The sequence below is a fragment of the Corvus moneduloides genome, chromosome 5 (genome assembly GCF_009650955.1).
Source record: "Corvus moneduloides isolate bCorMon1 chromosome 5, bCorMon1.pri, whole genome shotgun sequence".
NCBI lineage: Eukaryota > Metazoa > Chordata > Aves > Passeriformes > Corvidae > Corvus > Corvus moneduloides.
The window spans coordinates 13,690,945-13,710,756 of record NC_045480.1 but is presented as its reverse complement, the minus strand read 5'-3'; the positions used below and the strand labels follow the sequence as shown (position 1 = coordinate 13,710,756).

The following is a 19,812-nucleotide window of genomic DNA, read 5'->3' as shown; positions in this document are numbered from 1 at the left end:
CCTGTCAGCCTTACCTCCATGCCCAGGAAGATCATGGAACAGATCCTCCTAGAAGCTATGCTAAAGACATGGAGAACAAGGAGGAGATTTGGGACAGCCAGCACAGCTTCACCAAGGGCAAGTCCTGCCTGACCAACCCAGTGGCCTTCTATGATGGAGTAACTACATCAGTGGACAAGAGAAGGACTACAGATGTCACTTATCTGGACTTCTGTAAAGCCTTGGACACAGATCACCAAAATATCCTTCTCTCTAAATTGGAGTGATGGATTCGATAGGTGAACTGTTTGGTGGATAAGGAATTGGTTGGACAGTCACATCCAGAGGGAGTGGTCAATAGCTCAGAGTTCTGATGGACACCAGTGATGGGTGCTTTCCCTTAGGGATCTGTATAGGGGCGAGTGTTATTTAATATCTTCATTCATGACACAGATGAAGGGATCAAGTGCACCCGCAGCAGGTTTGCAAATGACACCAAGATGAGTGGTGCAGTGACACACCTGAAACACAAGATGTCATTCAGAGGGACCTGGACAAGCTCGAGAAGTGGGTCCCTGGTAATCTCATAAGGTTTAACAAGACCAAGTGCAAAGTGCTTCACCTGGGTGAGACCAACCCCCAGTACAGGCTGGGGGATGATGGGATCAAGAGCAGCCCTGCCAAGAAGGACTTGGGGGTGCTGGTGGGTGAGCAGCTGATCATGGCCCACCAATGTGCATTTGCAGCCCAGAAAGCTGTCCTGGACTGCATCTGTCTCTGCTCTGCTCTGGTGAGACCCCACACTGCATCCAGCTCAGGAGTCCCCACCAAAGGATGGACGTCGACCTGTTGGAGCAAGTCCAGAAGAGGCCTGGTTGATTAGGGGTATGGAGCACCTGTGTTATGAGGAAAGGCTAAGATAATGGAGTTTGTTCGTCCTGGAAAAGATGAGGCTTTGGGGTGGCCTAACTGCAGTCTTCCAGTACCTGAAGGGAACCTACAAGAAAGAGAGAGACTACGAGAGATGTAGTGACAGAACAAGGAGGAATGGTTTCAAACTGAAAGAGAGTAGATTAGATATCAGGAAGAAATTCTTTATTGTGTGGATGGTGAGGCACTGAAACAGATTGCCCAGGGAATCTGTGAATGCCCCATCCCTGGAAATGTTCAAGGACAGGTTGGATGTGGCTCTGAGTCTGGTTTAGCAAATGATGCCCTACCTATGGCAGCGGTGTTAGAACTTGATGAACTTTAAGGTTCCTTCCAACCCAAGACATTTTTGATTCTATAATTTCATGATAGTATCCTGCAAACCTCGCATTCGTCCACTCTCAGCAGGGATATCAAAAAGTGTCCTGTCAAAGATTGGAGAGGTGATTTAAGCCATTTTCATCCACTGCTTATTTAAAGAGATCACTCTAAGTTGTTTAAGTCCAGCCCATGCAAACCTCCCAGTCCCCACACAGCAGCCACAGCAACAGTTTCTTGTAGAGGGATGGAATAAACCTGGCTGGTGCATTTGTACGGTGAGAACCCCATCCTTCAGTGCTTGTGCAGACAGCTCCACCAATGCAGATGGAAATTAAAACATCAAAGCCTAAATCAATTTAAGCATGTGCTGTTGGAGAACAGCGAGAACAGCAGTTCTCAGAGCAAATGCATGAATAAGCAGCTAGTCTTTCTGAACAAAGCTACAAAGTAAAACTACAGAAAAGAAGTAAAAGTTTGGGACAGAAGTTACCACTTTAGGCAAAAAAACCTAAGACCTATGTACAACCAGTGCAAATAGACTTTCTTTGGGATCACCCTACCTCTGTCAGATCTGTTAGACTGCAAGGAGCTGATCAAAATCCACTGAGAATTTTTTAATTCTTTTTTCTTAATTTATTTGGGCCTGCATTTTGCTCACAGTAAATTTCAAGATTTTGGCTGTTGAAATAATGGATGCACTATGTTAATGCCAGTTTTAATGCATTGTGTCTTGAAAAAAAACCACAGTTCAGTTCATGGTAAATACAGACCTATTTAAATAAATTAACCCTAAGACTTAAATCCCCAGAAGGTCTTTCCCCCACTGCTCTTAAGGAGCGATATTTCAGTCACTCTTGACATCCCTCCTGCTTCAAATTCATCTGGCTGAACAGAAAGCATTTCAGGAGAAAAAAAATCAGAGCCGCCTTGTAAAGTCCCGAGACAGTAAACAAGAAGTAGAAGAAGTAAATACAAGTACTAAAAGTCTGTTACTCGTGCAACCTCGCATGAGCGATATTTTTATATGTACAGGAAGGAGGCAACTGAAGGACTCCTTGATCATTGTGCGTCCCTTCCAACTCAAGATATTCTATGATTTTATGGACGCGGGGGCAGGTGTGCTCGCTGCTGATAGCTATTCGTTCCCCAGACCTGCAGCATTATTTGGGCGAACTCCCCTGTTTGCACACCCGCCTGTGCCCACGGGCACACACACGCGGAGGGGCTGCCACCTCCCCGCCGCGCTGCCCGCACCCCGCGGGCCGGGCGGGGCTTCTCCGTGAGGCGGAGCGGGGCGGGGCCGTACAAACGAGCCGGCGCCAGGCTCGGGCTGCGGCGCTGCCGGCCGGGCGAGGCGGGCGACAGCGGGCGCTCGCAGCCCCCGCAGCCCCCGCAGCCCCCGCAGCCCCCGCACGCCGCTGCCGGGCGCGCTGCCCCGGACGCCGCCGCCACCCGCGGGCGCCCATGGAAGAGCGGGGCGAGCGCTGCCCCCCGGCTGCGCGCCTCGGCGGTGAGTGACTTGGGTGCCTGGGAGGGGAGCGGCGGGTGCTGCCCTGGGCAGCTTGGGAAGTTGGAGTGGGCGCGTGTGCCGGCGATCGTGGATGGGCTGTGCCGCCCTCGGGTGCGCTGGCGCTGCCTCCCGGCCGGCACCTGCTGTCGGCAGGTGGGAGCCCCGCATCCGCGGCAGGCGAGCGCCGCTGCGGGGCTGGGGAGCGTCTGCCCGGCCGGGCAGAACCTGAGAGCTGTCCCCAGCCTCGGCAGGGACGCGCGGCGCTGCCCCAGCCCTCCGGACTGACCGAGTCAGGCTCTGGGCGGCAGCGCTGTCGGGGGGATAGGACAGAACGGAACGGGGGGAAAGCAAAGTGGTCGGCAGCACCTGGCCAGGTGCGGCCTCTGGGCACTTTCTTTATCTTCTTTCCCTTGTGGAAAAATGACAAGCACACGTAAGGGCAGAGTGTTGTGGCTCTGGAAGCGGGATGCCAGGGTGCGGGGCTCCTACCTGACGGGAGAACACTTGGGAAAGCTCCGCTGAGCATCTTCGATCGGGTCCCTCGCATAATGCTGGAGCCGGCGGGATGCAGCGTGCTGAACTGGTGAGCTGCATAGGGCTGGGGTCACAGTGGTCTTTGGGGGTTGGCAGGAGGGCACAAAGCCTTAATTCGAGCTCATTTCTGTTTTGAAGGACTGGCACCCTAGAGTAGTACATCAAAGGCTTGGTTACTGCAGTTCACGGTGTGCTTTCCAAGGATAAAGGTGTGTGCAGTTCAGATCTTTTGGGGGTAAAAGGATGCTGAGAGGCAGGGGTGGCAGAGTTTGGGTTTGGTCTCATCTTCCAGCCAGACATTCAAAAGATCAGGAGGGGGCATGCAGCTGAGTACAGGCAGTTCAATCACCTCAGTTGACTGGGAATTAAAGTACATTATTCTCCGTCCTCTCTCTGTTAGTGCAGTGGGTTAAGGGTTTTCCCAGTTTGAAGACTGTTTGTCTTTGGATTTTGGTGTTGGAAAAAAAAAAATAGCTGAGAAGTTCTAGGAATATCATGCTTGAATTGCACGGGCATAGAATGTCTGGAGGGAGCATCTTTCTGGCGTGAGAGATCCATGCAGTGCCCACTCCCGCTGAGAGAGAGCCTCTGCAGTATATAAGGCAAATGGAGCATAGTAGAACAGGTTCAATTTGGTGAATGCCTAGCTATTGTCTGGCTATCAAACTTATTTTGTAAGTATAAATATAGTAACTGTTACAATTTATATCTGCCAGCATTTCTTACACTCTCGAATAAGTGCATTTCACATATTGCTCAGAAACGAGCACCTCTCAGTAAGAGCACAGTCACTGACATCAACTTTAGCTATCTCTTGCTCATCCAACCTTCCAGCACCCACCCTGTTTTTTCTCATTTTTCAAAAGTGCAGAGGGTTTTGATATTACAAAGCCAAAAATATACCTCTGTAGGTCAGCAGGAAGATTATGCTTCTGAAGCAAAGCCAGATATTGCAGTGGAGAGATGCAAATTTGACAGACCAAATTCCAACCTCAGGATTGCCAGGTTCCTGTCTGTGTCCCTCCCCTTGTCAGGATACTACCTTGGTTATTCTGAACTAGCCATACGCTTATACAGGCATTACAGAAAGACAGAGTGGGTGGAAAACTCTTCCAATACATGCATGTATTTATAGATACATACAACTCTTCTACTTTGCATTAGAGGAAATCAAAAATGTTTTTATTAGTCTCACTAGCCCGGGATCTCTCCCTTCCCTCATACAGAAATGCCACTCATAGCACATAAGCTATCAGAGCCCAAAAATATGTCAAAGATGATGGATTTCCATGAAAAGTTTTTATAATGAGAAAAAGAAAACTGTAATATGCCAAGGCAGACCAAGATGGGAGATCCTGCTGGGTCATCTCATTTGTCACTCCAGAACATGAGGGTTCCCTCCAGGTCACTGTGTAGTGCTTTGCTTAGTAAATTGATTGGTTTAGCTAAGTCTAATACACTGATGACCTCACTAGTATGCAGCCTGCTCCAATGTTATTCTGAAGGCAGGAAAGTGGAGGACACAGAGGTGTTCTTGGAATATGAACTAAACTTTTTTTTTTTTTTTTTTGGGGGGGGAGGTGATTTGTTTTTATTTTTGTTTTAAATATTTTCTTGGTACTTGAAACAGAGCCCACAGCCCTGTGTAAGTGGTAAGAAACTGCTTGTCAGAGGAAATGAGAATGGGATTGCTTAGTCTGTGTTCCCTATTTTAATACATCCAGTTAAGGTGAGCCTTTGTATTGAAAGGGGGCAAGACAGGACAGAGCCATCCCTTCACACAGTTTTCTTGGGGACAGCTTTGATGAATTAGGAAGCAACTCTATTAACTGTGCAATAGATTTCTGCTTCCTAATTAGAATGTGACCCATTTTGCTTGGAAAATGGGGTGGAGAGTAATTTCTGGATTTTGAATTGAGCATTTGGATTTATAGTGGGATAGAGAAGGCAGTGGTACAGCATACCCTCCTTATGAAAAAAATTGAATCCCGACAGGTATTAAAAAAATTGCTAGAAGGTGTTAAGGGGATTCCATATTACTATTCAGTACAAAAAATTTTGTGCATCCTGAGCTTTTCAAGTTTATTTTTATTCTGATGTAGTGTCCCATTTTATTTTTACCTGCATGAGGTTCTCTGAAATCTAGGGTATTTTCTTTTCTAAAAATTTTTATGATCTCCTGGCATGAAAGAGTGGAATGGTCCCTTCTGACCTTAAGAAAGAGTGCATGTTATATATAACCACAGTCTATTATAAATTTGCTACCTTATTGCTCACACTGGAGCTGAACTCCTTTAGAAGTCATGAACTGATGGCCTACCTAATTTGCATAACCTGTATTTATCACAGCAGGTGCAGAAATACAGCAGATTTCAGCCAAAAATACTTCCTACCAAGTCAACATTTCTCAGCTTGTAATGTTCCCATTCCCAAAATTTAAAGACTCTTTAAAGTGTATTTCTGAAGTCTTAGGGCTGATAGACAATATCTCATCTTAACAGCACTGAAATTATGATTAGATTTCTTAACATCCGACTATAAAAGTTAAAGCCATGGTTTAATCTCTGCTGGTTGTGCAGCAGTTTTAATATAATTTGGGAAATTTACATAGACCATATCATCTAGGCACTGTAAGACGGGTTCATACAGTTACCTATATTTTCATGTCCCTTCTTAATGTGCAAATGACTTTTTTAATATATCATGAGGTGATCAATAGCTTATGGTTCTAGAGATCTATGGGTTCAGTAGTATGCAGTTCTATTTCATTTGTTACACTTATCTCTGTAGTATTCACTGATGTAGGAAAGTGTAGATAATTACTGGAAACTACAGTTCAGGCATTTCATTGGCACATGTTGTTTAAAGCTTTTGTTAAAATCGGATTACAAAACACAAGTGCATGCAGTGGGAAATATGGGAAGGATTTCTTCATGGAGAGGGAATTGTGAGACAGTTTAATAGATAAAAATAATAAAATGCAGAATGTATGTTCAAGAAAAAACATGTTTTATAAATTTAATTAAATTTTTTTTAAATTGTTCTCTTTCCTTTCCTGCTCTTGTCTGAGCTTTAAGTGATAGCTGTACTGGGAAGTTTTATGTTATCAGGATACAAAGTGGCACTTGAGCTAATATGAACAACTAAGGAATATATCTTATGGTGGACAGAGTCTACCCTTAGAGGATAGGAATATACTGTTTGTATCAATGAGTTCTTGAAGGATTTCAAGTACATTGCAATTGCACTAGTTCAGTTTTTTTAAGCACATCACTGAATACAAATGTGTAGAACACTGAGTCTTTATCAGTTTAGAAAATTGGTTATCTCAGTTAAGGGAATTTTTTTCCCAATAGAAGACGCCAGCATAGCAGATGTGTGGGTTGTACTGCACAGCTAGTTTTAACCAGCAATGTTAGTCTTATTTTTTGCAGTACTGTGTGCCCAAATATGTGCAAGGGAAAATACAGTCCCACAAGCTGTCCTGAGGTTCTATCACATCAGCAAAACTAAGTATTCTTTATAAGAACAGAATGTCTCACTCAGATTTTCAGCTCTAATCTCCCTCTACAGACAAACTTCAGCAACTGAACTGTGGTTCTCATTCAGTCCAGACTCTGGTTTTTTTTAGATGCCTGGGGAGAGATCTCTCCAGTGAAGGGATTCAGTTCTGCAAGGAAAGTGAGGACATCTGAAACTTAACCTGTTTGTCCACAGTCCCTAAAGAACCAGGAAAACACAACTTCTCTTTAATGAAGGTGAAGTCACTTGCATGCTTATGGAAAGGATGTAGTCTTACCTCTCCTAGTTACTGTTCTTTTAGTAACTGGGTCCCATTAGCTCTGCTAAACCTCTCAGTGTGTTGTTGTGGGCTTTTTTGTGGAGTATGTCCCTATCAAATCTGCCATCAGACTCTGCCCGATGCTTACTGACTGCCCTGCAGACACTCCTTATGTTTCTTCCTACCCACCTGAGCAGCTAACGCAGAGGTTCTTATGAATGTTCAGAGCTAAATCTAGCCCCATCCAATTCCCAGCAAAAATGAAGTTATCAGTCCAGGAAGAAACTACCTTATTTTGTTAAAGCACATTAAACTAAGAAGTGTGTACGATCTAGGTAGTTCAGGCAATGTCATTGATGACACACACATGAAGACATTAAAATACCTTTGTAAAATGGTAAGAAATCATAGAATAGTGACACATATTTCAAACAGTACTGAAACATGCTAAAAAGTCAATTACATATGACAGCCTCTGGCCCTCATTCTGCATTTACTAATTTTTCTATTTATTTCCAAGTTACTATTACTATTGAAGAGGTTTTAATCATAAAGTCCACATTGAATCTTGTTAAATAAACAGAATGGCACATTTCACTAATTAATTGGAGAAAGCTGAAGAAAAGATTAAGCAAAAGCAATCAGACTTTTTGAAAAGTCTTGGTATAATCTTCAAAGCACCATTTAACATAAACTGTGTTTCTTTTACAACTTATTCATTTACTTGTAGAAAATACAATAGTAATGTCTGTCAGTTAAATTTTTTGTACTAATCTGGAATACAAAGTCATCAAGTGAAGTCATGTATGCTCTGCATGACTTGTGAATGCAGTGAAAAAAATTCTTAAAGCAGAAAAGTAACTTGGTAAAGTGGCTGCTTTTAACTCCTCAGTGCACGCTTGCTATTGTTGAAAGAGTTTTTCAGACCCACAAATTATAAAGCTATGGAAAACGTTTGCATCATTTTATGTAAACCACTGTCATTCTAGACACCAAACTATAGATCGACCCAAAGCATTGTAAGAGATGAGAACTGAATGACAACCAATTTATATGCTGCTTTATTCCTGAAGACCACTCTTCTCACACATCATGTATTTTGTGCTGAATTTAGAGTCCATTGTGTCATTGTGTCCATTGTGTTGCATTAGGCTAGCACAACAAAATAACTGATCTAGATATCAGGCCTATACAGTTTGGGAGAAACAAAATAGAATGGAAGGAAAAGGCAGACAAAGCTTTATTGGTTGCAAACAAAACAACAATAGCATATAGATACTCTGAATGGCATAATTACTGATATGGTTCTTTGGGACTGCATAAAATAAATGCTACAGATACAGTAGCAGTGTTCTGCAGTGGAAGATGTGCACCTGAACAAATAGCTGAGGAGAAATGCTATTTGAAATTCTGTATGTCTGAAACAGAAGATATTCCTGTGTTATTATGAGATTTCTTGTTGAAACAGAAAACAGTTGCTTTTGTGTATTTAGAAAAAGCTATGCCCCACAAAAGTCTTTAAGAATGGGAAGATATTGAGGCAGAGCTCCACTGAGGCTCAAAAACCTGCCTGAGGTGAGGTCGCTGGTACCACACCTGTAATATCCCACAAGTCAGATTTCATAGATAGGCAAAGCGAGAGTAGAGCTAGAGTGAAGACACACCTTGCTATGTCTTTTTCTCAAAAGTTCTTCTGTTGTATTCAGCCACAGGAAGCTGTGTGGGCAACTGAGTAGTATGCAAACTGTGAGTTACAAATTAAGAATCCCAATGAATTGATATATAGTGTTAATTTTCTTTTTCAAAGAAAAAAAACCTACAAAAAAACCCAACAACAGCAGCAAAAAAAAATCAACACCCTCCCTCCCCTCTCCAATTCAAGTGTGTTGTGACTACAAGACCAGCAGCTAAAATGTAATCTTTCCAGAGACAGGCTGTTACAGAACTTGGCTGTTAGCATAGTGTATTTCAATTTGACTATTATGAAATAAGAGTTCCTAACACTAGGCTTTAAATTCACTCCTTTCAACACAGTTCAACCTGTTCCTCGCTGGTATCCTATTATGCTTTTCCAATAAGGTGTTAAGACAACAACTCAGGCTTACTATTTATGGAGCCAGTGACTTAAAATATACTCTGAAGTAAGCAGCTGTTCCTTTAATCTGTGACCTTAAAATTCAACAGAGTTGATGTTTTGTTGTTATGTACTGAGCTGCCCATCAGTCACTCATCCAGTCTGGCTGGTGCTGTATCCTGTGTTCCCATTGCTGCTGAATATGATGGCAGCATAGCTCAGTGAATTTACCCATGTCAAATTTTCTGTCACCCAGTGTCTCCCCCCATCAACATCCACAGTGGGGGGTTATTAAGACTATTTCTTGTTAAAACTGATATAGATTAAGCTGAGAATGATTAGCAGGAATGGTGAGGACAGGGAAAGGGAGCAGAAGGCTAATGATGACAGACAAAATGGAACTCTTTCAACCAGAGAAAACTTAACAGTGGCCAAAAATGGGAAAGAAACAAACTCTTCTGCAAAGTTGCCTCACATCAGGTGTCACAGAACTGACACAAGGTATGCCCACAAGCTCAAAGCCTGTGGCCATACAAGGAGGCACTCTCTTAATTTCCCATCTATCATGACACTTCGTTTCTCTTTCTTCCCAGCCTCGGTTTCTGCTTCCTAACACTATCACTGCTTTGTAGCCCTTTAGAAATGGAAAAAGGGAAAGCACTGAAGCGATAATCAGTAGAAAACATCAGGAAGCAGACCTGTTCCATTCAGGATGGAGTCATGACCTCTGTAAATGCAAAGCTATCAAACAGAACTTTACATCACTTAGAAACACACCATTAGTCCTTGTTGCACTGGGACTTAGGTTAGTGTGGAAAAGTCATTAGTTTCTTTTTAGATTCTCTGTAGAATTTCCAAAACCTAGCCCTTGCATTTCCTCAGGTTGTTCGTATGCAATTTCATATTTCAGCCCTTGTTATCTGGCACAGCATGTGCTGTTCCAGGCTTAAATTCATTATTACAGTAGCCTACTAAGACAAAGCAGTCAGGTACTCAGCTGTCATGGCTTCTACTTCTAAGTAGAGCTAGACAATACAAAAATCCACACCAGCCCTTCGCTGAGAGTATAAAATCTTGGAAGACACTGTAATTCAGGGATCTTGTGTACACAACCTGCTCATAATGCAACAATCTAACAGCTCTACTATGTGTGAAACTTACAATTTCACTTCAAACATTGCATTAAAAATGCCCTGACCTTTAAAGGGTGTTCAGTGGTGGTATTTAGTAGTCTTTTGATAAAGCCTAAAGTTAGTTCTTTACATCACAGCAGCTTGCTGGCTAACTCTTGAAATGACCTTCAGATGTATCCATTGTGTATTTTCTTTCCTGAGTATGGAGACTGGAACCACAGGTCTTTTAGTATTTTGTTGATTCAATCATACTATAGTCTATGGTTTCATTATCTTACCTTTTTGCAGGGCCAGTGTGCAAGTCACCTGTTTTATCCTTCAAAACAGTAAGCACAAAGCAGAAGTTAACTTCACGTAAAAATGACACAAAAATTCAATTTTTCTTTGGTGTATTTTTTATCTAGAGCTCTTCCTAACTCCTTCCTAGAAGAATGTCACCTTCTCATATTGGACAGCTCTATCTATTACTGCATGAGCCTTTTTCCCAGGAGGCTTGACTTCTGAGGTTGCTCTTACATGGTTCTTTGGGAGGCTATAATTCCCAGACATCCTACAAGACCCTCAGCTTTTAGGAATGCTCTTTTGGTCCACGCCACACCTTTTCCTTTTTATGTTTTGTTTCTAAGACTATTCTTGTAGATTAAAAAAGCACATAATTCTCTTGTGATTGTAGTTTAACTCCAATGAAATCAGATTTAAAAAAAATAATAACTAATAATACTCTGGATGTAAATGAAAGATTCATAATGTTTGTGTCTCCTGATGACTGGAAATAATTTTCTTATGGCATTGTTGCATATGTCTGTCTTTTAAAACATTTAATTACACTGAATTATCTATGAGCCTGGAGTTAGGAAAACTGAAGTTTGTTCAGTTTTGAAAATAAAAGATATTTGCAGTGTTGCTTTAGTAGTGGTATGTCTGAATATAAGATAATGTGCTTTTTCTTTTTCTTTTCCTTCTTTCAGCAAAATTTCTGCTTGAGAAATACACATTTGCTCAGCAAAACAAAAACAACTTTTAAGGGTTTTTCTTGGTGGAAATCGCTCTATGCCCTATTACCCGCTTGAGTGAAACCAGACTAAGAACTTCTGTCATGGCAGCTTTTCTGCTGGGAGCTGTGTTGCTTATTGTTCAACCTCAGATAGTGCCTTCCAGACCAGCTATAAATTTAAATGCTGAGACTTCTTCTCAGTCTGTTCAGAGAGAGCTTTTAAAGAAAACATCTCAGAAAAATGACTTCAAGGAAAACATTCATTCTAATGGATCATGTCAGCAGCTGCCACAGACTATTATTATTGGAGTGAGGAAAGGTGGAACAAGAGCTTTATTAGAGATGTTGAGTCTCCATCCAGATATTGCAGCAGCAGAAAGTGAAGTTCATTTCTTTGACTGGGAAGATCATTACAGGAATGGATTGCAGTGGTATATTAATCAAATGCCATTCTCGTATCCCCATCAGATCACCGTGGAAAAAACTCCAGCATATTTCACATCACCTAAAGTGCCTGAAAGAGTTTATAGCATGAACCAATCAATGAGACTACTCCTTATTTTAAGAGACCCAAGTGAGAGAGTACTATCAGATTACACCCAAGTGTTCTACAACCACATGCAGAAGCACAAGCCGTACCCATCCATTGAACAATTCCTGATTAAAAATGGTGAACTAAATGTGGACTACAAGGCAATAAACAGAAGCTTGTACTACATTCACATGCAGAACTGGCTGAAGCATTTTCCTCTTGATCATATCCACATTGTAGATGGGGATAAACTAATCAAAGATCCCTTTCCAGAAATAGAAAAGGTAGAGAGATTTCTGAAGTTATCACCACAGATAAATGCTTCAAACTTTTATTTCAATAAAACTAAGGGATTCTACTGCCTGAGGGACAGTGGTAGAGAGCGCTGTTTACATGAGTCCAAAGGACGAGCTCACCCACAAGTAGACACGCGCTTACTCGAGAAACTGCAGGAATATTTCCATGAACCCAACAAGAAGTTTTTTGAGCTTGTGGGCAGAACATTTGACTGGCACACATTTGTGGCAAGTTAGTGGTAAGCTTCAGAACCTGTGTTCCAGTGTACAGTTAGAAGATTTAAAAAGGGCATTTAAGCTATTATTTATTTGTAAAATCCATAAATACTTCTGTACAGTATTCGATTCACAATTGCCATATATACTAGTTATATTTTTCTACTTGTTAAATTTGAAAGCATTTTGTATTGTTTTTCATGGTTGTTAACATTGTGTATGATGTGTCTATATGAAGAAACTAAATTATTTCATTGCAGAAGGTGCTCTCTTGAGAATGTGTTGTCTTTTTAATAAATAAGAAATTCATTTCAACAGAACCTATCTGAATTATTTGAATACTTTGGCCTTCCTGGACTATTTCCTCTAATTGCTAATGAATATGCTAAACTTTACCTTTCCATTCTTCTTGGTTTAAAGTGTTGATTAATAATTTCTTTTCCATTTGAAAATACTGTTGTAGTTAACAAATTGTTCCATCCCGCTTTACAAAATTATTTCCTGTCAAAGCGGTGGTAGTCACACATGTTGGGGAATGCACACCCAAAGGACAATGGAAGTCTCTGTGTAATTTGATATATTAACTGCTATACTTACCTTCATATTCACTGTTATAACAAGTGCTCCTCAATTCTTTGGCAGTACAGTGCAGGTTTCATGGCAGAATTTAAAGATTCTGTGGGGACCAGCTCGTAAAATACAGAGTTAGCTGTAGAAATATGGTCAGCCTGAAAACTTATTACAGTCCCTGAATGTATGCATACTTCATAAAGAGGTAAGGTTGAGAGAATTTAAGCAATATAGAGACTTCTTCAAGGCTGCTTTTGACTGTTCCTACTTTTCATAGCACATTTATGCTTTATCATCACTGAAAATAAACGCACCAGAAAAATTAGTTGGTCTACATTCCAGTAAGCAGCAACTTCATTCATATAAATATTACCACATTTGTCCCCTAATTAAGGCTGTTTTCTATGAGTTTTCAGTTGCTTCATGCAACTGAAAATTGCCTATGGACTACTGTTTGTTTTATCTCCTTCCAAGAACCATGGTGCCAGGTCTTGAATAGATGTGTGTTGTGGGATTAACCCAAATTCCAGGAACTTTCCTTGTTTTCCATCTGCTAAAAATGGAAGTTAGATGTTAGTACCTTGGTAAAAACTGCAGTTGTCCTTATCTAGAGTGGTTATGATGTCTTGTTGACCATCAGTTTCTGGAGTTAGAGTTAATCCAGTTTCCACACAAGGCGTCTTACAGTACTTTCAATCCAAGTTACTGTTTTTTATTTCATGATCATGAGTTTAGTTGTTGAATGTGCAATGGCAACATCCAGTAAATTTGAATTTGTAGCTGATTGTTACAGTCCTTTATAAAATTTAAATGTAAATTCATTAATTTTTTTCTGGTGAGCTAGTGCAAACTTGGGCACTATGACAAGGTATTATTTGGATGCAAATATCCCATATTATGCCTCTTGCATGAAAATTTGCAGATGATGTCCCTCTCTCTCCCACTCCTTGTGCACCTGCCCAAGCTGTATTCAACCTCAGAGAGGTTGGTGGTGTTTTATAAAACCTACAATGAAATGGTATTGTACTCAATAAAATATTTTCTGAATTGCATTTTTCCTTTCTCTTTTTTTCTTCAGTTTCTAGTTTGGAAGACCAGAATTTAGGATTCAACTTTAGTTTAGATTTCAGTTAAATCTTATTTAAGAACTTAGCTGTAGCCTGTTGCTATTGATTTGAAAGCAGTTGTTTGCTGCTGGATTGTGCCTGAATGGTCCACGGCTGACCCAGTGTACACAACAAGGAGGGCAAGTTTCTGGTGGCAATAATGTCAAATCTTACATGAGGCAGATGCCAAAAATAACAGAATTATAGCACCATCACGTTCCTATTAAAGATTTAGACGAGAAATTCAGGGGATTTTGTGCAAGGTGGGGTAGTATTTTTTCCTACACTTACCCCATTTCCTTGGTAATGTTGTCTCTACATTGGAGCCAGCTGGACCAAAGTGATTTTGGCCCAGACAAAAGGCTTCCATTAGTGCCTCCCTGTAGTCTCAGACTAAGCTTACCAAATTCACCAATGTTCTGCTGAGAAAGCAAAAATACTAACAGGTATGTGACCAGGAACTGGAAGAGTACCTGAAGGCAGGGTTGCAACAAGTCTGCCTGCAGCAGGTTGAACAGGGCAGCAAAGGGCATCAGTGTTGAATTGGGGATAGCTTGAAATATTGACAGCTGCTGTTGGTATTGAGGATAATTTTAGTCCAGTGCTACTTGATACCAGTATTCTGCCTGTCACTAAGCAGGACGCAGCCACACATTTCCCCACACACAATATGGCTTGTCTCTATAGAAAGAGAAGTAGAGCATGAACCATTAGGTCACTATTACTGTTAAAGTGCTAGGGCCCCATAGAGTGTTGTCTGCAGGATCCAGAGATGAAGTGACTACTTCAGGGGACATTCTGAAGCAGAATTTCAGATGACTCAGGTCCTAGACACCAAGTTCAGAGGGCCCCACAGAAAGTATATCACATCCAATGCTTATACCTTGTGCAGGGATGGCATGATTGTACAATACCTTATCCTGGAGGTTGCATGGCTAGCTCTCTGTTAGCTGTGATGGTGATGAACAATAAATCACACCCACACTAATGGCAATTTTTACCTGCCATAGATGCCTTAAGTTCAAGAGTTACAATTCTCAAAACTATTCTGAGTGTGAATGTTCAGTTTAACAAGAGCAACATTCATTTTCCAAACAAGAGTTACTGTACTTAAATATACTTGCTAGGCTGTTTCTAAAGAAGTGCTAGACATCAACAAAAGCCATCAGAAAAAGTGAAGAGAGAATGAAAGAAGAAGGCTGAAGCTCATTCCATTTGGGACTCTAGAAAACTTAATAATGACCTTTGAAGGCATGTCATATCTGTTCACAAGAGAGAAAAAATCCCTGAAATACCTTTCCAGTGTTATGCAATACAGGTGTTTATTTCTGTAAAGCTCTACTAGCTCAGGTTTAAAGTACAATCACATGGGTGTTGCTCCAGAGAACTGTTTCCTCAAGGCAGCTAGCCAAATCTGTGATCACTCTTGCAAACATAAAAGAAATACAAGACTTTATGAGAATCCAATGTCCAACTCAAAGCCTGGCACTCCCCTTGAGTACAAGAAGAAATACTAACTAACCAAATAATTATTCAGGGTGGCACTGCAGGACTAAGTCTTGCCCTTTGTGTCACAACATAGATTAGTGTGAGACTTTGAAAGACAGATATTGTACCTGCAGAGGACAAAGATTAAACTATAATGATTATCCCAGGAACAATGCTGGAAGATTATGGAAAGGGAAAAAAACACCAAAGCTATTACTTCATCAAGAGTATTGCTACATGTACTGCTGACGCTGTATGATCATGTTGTTACATGTGCTTTACTCTTCCTTGTGTATTTTCCTGCTGTTACAGGTGAAAAAACATCTACTGTGCTTGGATAAATCAACATTTCTTTGGGACATAGAAAAAATCTATCTATTTTTAAATCTTGCTACATTCATTGAGTGTGTGAAACTTAACACTATAGAATATTTTAGATGAAAACGTTTTTAGTTTGGTTCTCAAGCTGATAATTTTTATGTTTCCTTGTCTACTGCCATTTTCAGAGTCAGCTTCTGCAGAAAGCCAGGATTTCAGTCCCTGTTGTTCATTCAAACTGATTTAAAATGCCAAAGAGAAATATGGAGTATGGCATATGGCATATTTCCATGTATCTTCTGCTTTATCTAGCATGCTGGCCAGATATTTAAAGAAATATCATACATGTACTCCATAAGAGTACAAGAGGCTGTAAATCAAAACTACTTCTCATGGGAATATTCCTCCTCCTTTTTTTTTTCTGAAGTCTGTGAGTTGAAAGTCCTAATTTAGCCCACATTGTGAATGAAATTTTGCAAGAGTATATTAGTAGATGTTCTCTAATATAGTAACAAAGTAATAATAAGGCAAAAGCATTAAATTAAACTAAATTAAGTCAACGAAATGTGTTGAACTTGGTAGGAGGTATATACCTGCTGAAATATTTGCAAATATGTGCCTCTACAGCTGTTAATAATATTTTCTCATTCTTAACCCAGTAACTTTTAATTATACAACTCTGTCTAAATGCCCAGTTATGCTCCAAAGGTTGTATGTTCAATGGTGATTCCTTCATTTTTCAATTGATTGGAAAGGCCAGTTACAGGTGGAAGCCATGCAAATATCTTGTGAATGGAAAAAACTTTTATTAATAATTTGCTTACAAAAAATAAATGAAATTGCATTTATGTCTCCTAGAATTTTAGTAGAGAACAATACTCTTTTTCTGCAACAGTAACCCACCCACAGTAAATTTTCTACTTAAATACCACACAACAGTTGCTGCAGTTTTTAAGTTAATAGTGCAATAAACTCAACAGTGATGCTGCAGATTTTAAATGCCTTCTGGGAAATATAAAATATGCAAGTCAGGGTGGGGAGCAGCTGGATGCATAGGAACATCTGGTCTCATTGGTCCAAGAACACTTTTTTCTTAAATGGTAAGGAACATGAAATTTTTGGCTTGGATATCACTTTGTGTTGTCTATGAAAGCAATGTCTCTAACTTCCAAGTCAATAATTCTATCATAATGACATCATCTTTATACCGAATATTGACATTATTCTCTGCCAAAACACATTTTAAGAGCCAGACCCCAGATAGCAGGTGCATCCCTTAGTATAAGGAAAAGAAATTGTAATACAACCCTGATACATAGCTTCAATTACAAAGGCACATTGCCTTGCACAAAGGAGTATTCTGAAACTGATGGCAAAATTCTTCTTTTCTTAATTTGGATGAAGATTACAGAAATGGGAACATTTATATATTCACAGAAAACAACAGAGCAACTAACATGCCCTCCTCTCCTCGGTTTTCAGTCAATCAGTCAGCAGTATTTCATCAATGAAGATCAGGCCAGCTTCCAGGATCCAACACAGTTCAGTCCAGATAACACTCAAAAGAAAGAGTTCTTGCAGTACTTCTTAACCAAACAGACTTTTCAGGGTATCTCCTATTACTGAAATTTATGTACTTCCTCTTTCCTCTCCTGTATGCTACTGTCCTATCACATCTGTCCTGTTAATTATTATATTATCACTCTATAAGAAATAGATCCATTATCTGCTGGTGTTTTTATAGAATACTATTCAAATGAATGCGAAATCACAGAATTATGAGTAGCAAAACATACTTTATATATGTGTGCTCTTTTATCATTTAACTTTAATTGAATAAAATTCAGCTTATTTGGTCTGTGTCATCGCATTACAGGAGGAGCAATTGTCACACCATCATCACATGTAAGTGGTTATCTAATGGCAAATGGTATTTAATAAATAGAAATGTATAATCAAAGTAACAAAGCTTTCTTGTTGCTAGAGTTGCAACTATGTTATTGGCAATATTATGAGACTTTTACCCATAAATCAAATGGAAGCAGTGTTTCTTAGGAAGTGACAGAAGTGTTTTGAGAACCATTCTCTCAATATATGTAGGAATAGGGTCTTTTTTCCCTTTGTGACCTTGCAAACATACAAAGAGCAGGAATGCGAGTTATGTTCTATAGTCAATTAACAAGTTGGTGAAGTTTTGCTAAACCAAGGTATCAAAAGTGTACATGTTCTGAAAGAAAATGAATTGGAACCATGGCAGGTGTTTTTATTTTAATGTCTTATCATTTTCTTGCCAAAATGTTTGTGTTCCTGTGCAAAGGGAATAACAGAGGGGGAAAAAGGACACATGCTGCACCTACTCTAAGGAACAGAGCACCTTCTTTATTTTACTGTGACACTGGCTGGACCTCAGCTGGGCAGCTGCATGAATAGACAAGGTCACTGGAAGTGGATAGAAAGGGAACACTGGATATCTTGTCATAACCTCATTACCTGTGTTCATATCCTTACATATGATGAACAAGCACTCTCAACTCTCAATTCTCAAAACAACTTCTTTTCCAGTTCTTGTCTGTGCCAGAGAAAAGGCATGCAAATCCATCTGGGTGTCAGTTGATGCCCATGCCTGAAGGCCTTTTACAAGTTAGTGCAGTATAATGCAATTAGAGTTATTCACCTAAGTGTCTAATCTTCTCCTTTTTTGTTTTTAAATTTGCACTAAGTTTTCCATCTGCTACAAATAAAAGGGTTTGATGAATAAAATATTTACAGCCTGCAGGAGAAGAGTTCATATGAAACATTTTGCAGACTGGAGACTTGCAAAAGAGGATATTTTCTCATAGAAAAAAGAGCATCTGTGGACCAGTTGGTTTCTTGCTGACTAAACCAACTGGATATGATTCTATTTTGGCAGCTTCCTTATTCTTGTGTGGGCTTCAGTTATATGAATTCCATAAGATATTTATTATTGAATGTAGCTATATATTGAATTTCATGCATATGATGGTTTATGATGTTGGAATTAGTTTTCTAAGTTAATTATTTAACATCAAATGATGTTAAAATCCTAGTGCCATTTTTTCACGCTTAATAAACTTGAGTCATTAAACGCTCAGACATTCATAAACTGAGGAAAAAAAGTTAAAGTTGAACTGATTCTAATGCTCCTTTCTGTGACTCACAGAAAAACTTTTTCTACAGCCTTATGCAAGAAAGTTAGATTTCAAGCTTGGTAAGTAAAGGAAAGGATTTACTCTCCGTTACAAAGATGGCTATGCATGAAAAATGGATTTTAGGAAGCGAATTAACTGTTCATGTCATTGAACAGAGATTGACAGCTCATGAAAGTGAAAAGGAAATCCTTTCTTGTTCTCAGAGCAAGGGTGAAATGGGTGTTAGAGCCTCTGTGGGGACTTTCAGAGTTCTGTTATGTTCCCTCCACCTTAGCACAAGCATGAGAGTTTTACTGCCTCTCATCTGTCACATCAAAAAGATGCTTTTTCTTCTCCTGTGCTCCAGATTACCAGCTTTGAATTGGTCTGTTTAGCTGTGAGTATACTGGAAATAAAAATGTAAACATAAAGGAGAAAGTGGCTTAGTAGAATCGGCTCTCTATTCCACCTACATAACTACTGGCCTTATAAACAGTTATGCTGAACCAGCTGGGAGGACAATGCACCCCGTGCAGACAGCAGGAATATATTACATTGGTATTGCTGCTAAACTCTTCATTGCCTTATTCAGGAGACAGCTTTGTTGTTGTTCCTACTAAGTGAAGGACCTCAGCCTTTAAAACTGCATCCATTTCTTTGGCACAGGGGCAATTATGTCTTGTGTTTGATTGTCTAGTAATAAATACTTGCTGGGAAAGATGCCCCTGAATTTCCTATTTCCCAAACCAGTAATTCAGAATGTGATCTCAGCAGATACAAGCCATGGTTGAACACTCAGAGATACTGCTTATTCTGGCCAAAGCTGGTCAGAGCTGTGCCAGAACAGGAGTGAATTCAGCTGAAAAGGAACCCAAACAAAA

The 19,812-nt window shown here is 40.2% G+C and overlaps 1 protein-coding gene across 4 annotated transcripts; it reads left to right on the top strand.

Moving 5' to 3' along the window:
- The first annotated feature begins 2,584 nt into the window (after positions 1-2,584).
- HS3ST1 (heparan sulfate-glucosamine 3-sulfotransferase 1) lies at positions 2,585-13,922 on the top strand. Of its 4 annotated transcripts, XM_032109767.1 has the most exons (3): positions 2,798-3,323; positions 3,413-3,483; positions 11,231-13,922. In XM_032109767.1, the coding sequence occupies exon 3, from the start codon at positions 11,359-11,361 to the stop codon at positions 12,319-12,321; it is 963 nt and encodes a 320-aa protein (XP_031965658.1). In that variant the 5' UTR covers positions 2,798-3,323; positions 3,413-3,483; positions 11,231-11,358; the 3' UTR covers positions 12,322-13,922. The 4 variants fall into 4 exon arrangements, with proteins under 4 accessions (XP_031965656.1, XP_031965658.1, XP_031965659.1 ...); XM_032109765.1 differs by lacking the exons at positions 2,798-3,323; positions 3,413-3,483 and adding an exon at positions 2,585-2,740; XM_032109768.1 differs by lacking the exon at positions 3,413-3,483.
- Positions 13,923-19,812: the final 5,890 nt, after the last annotated feature.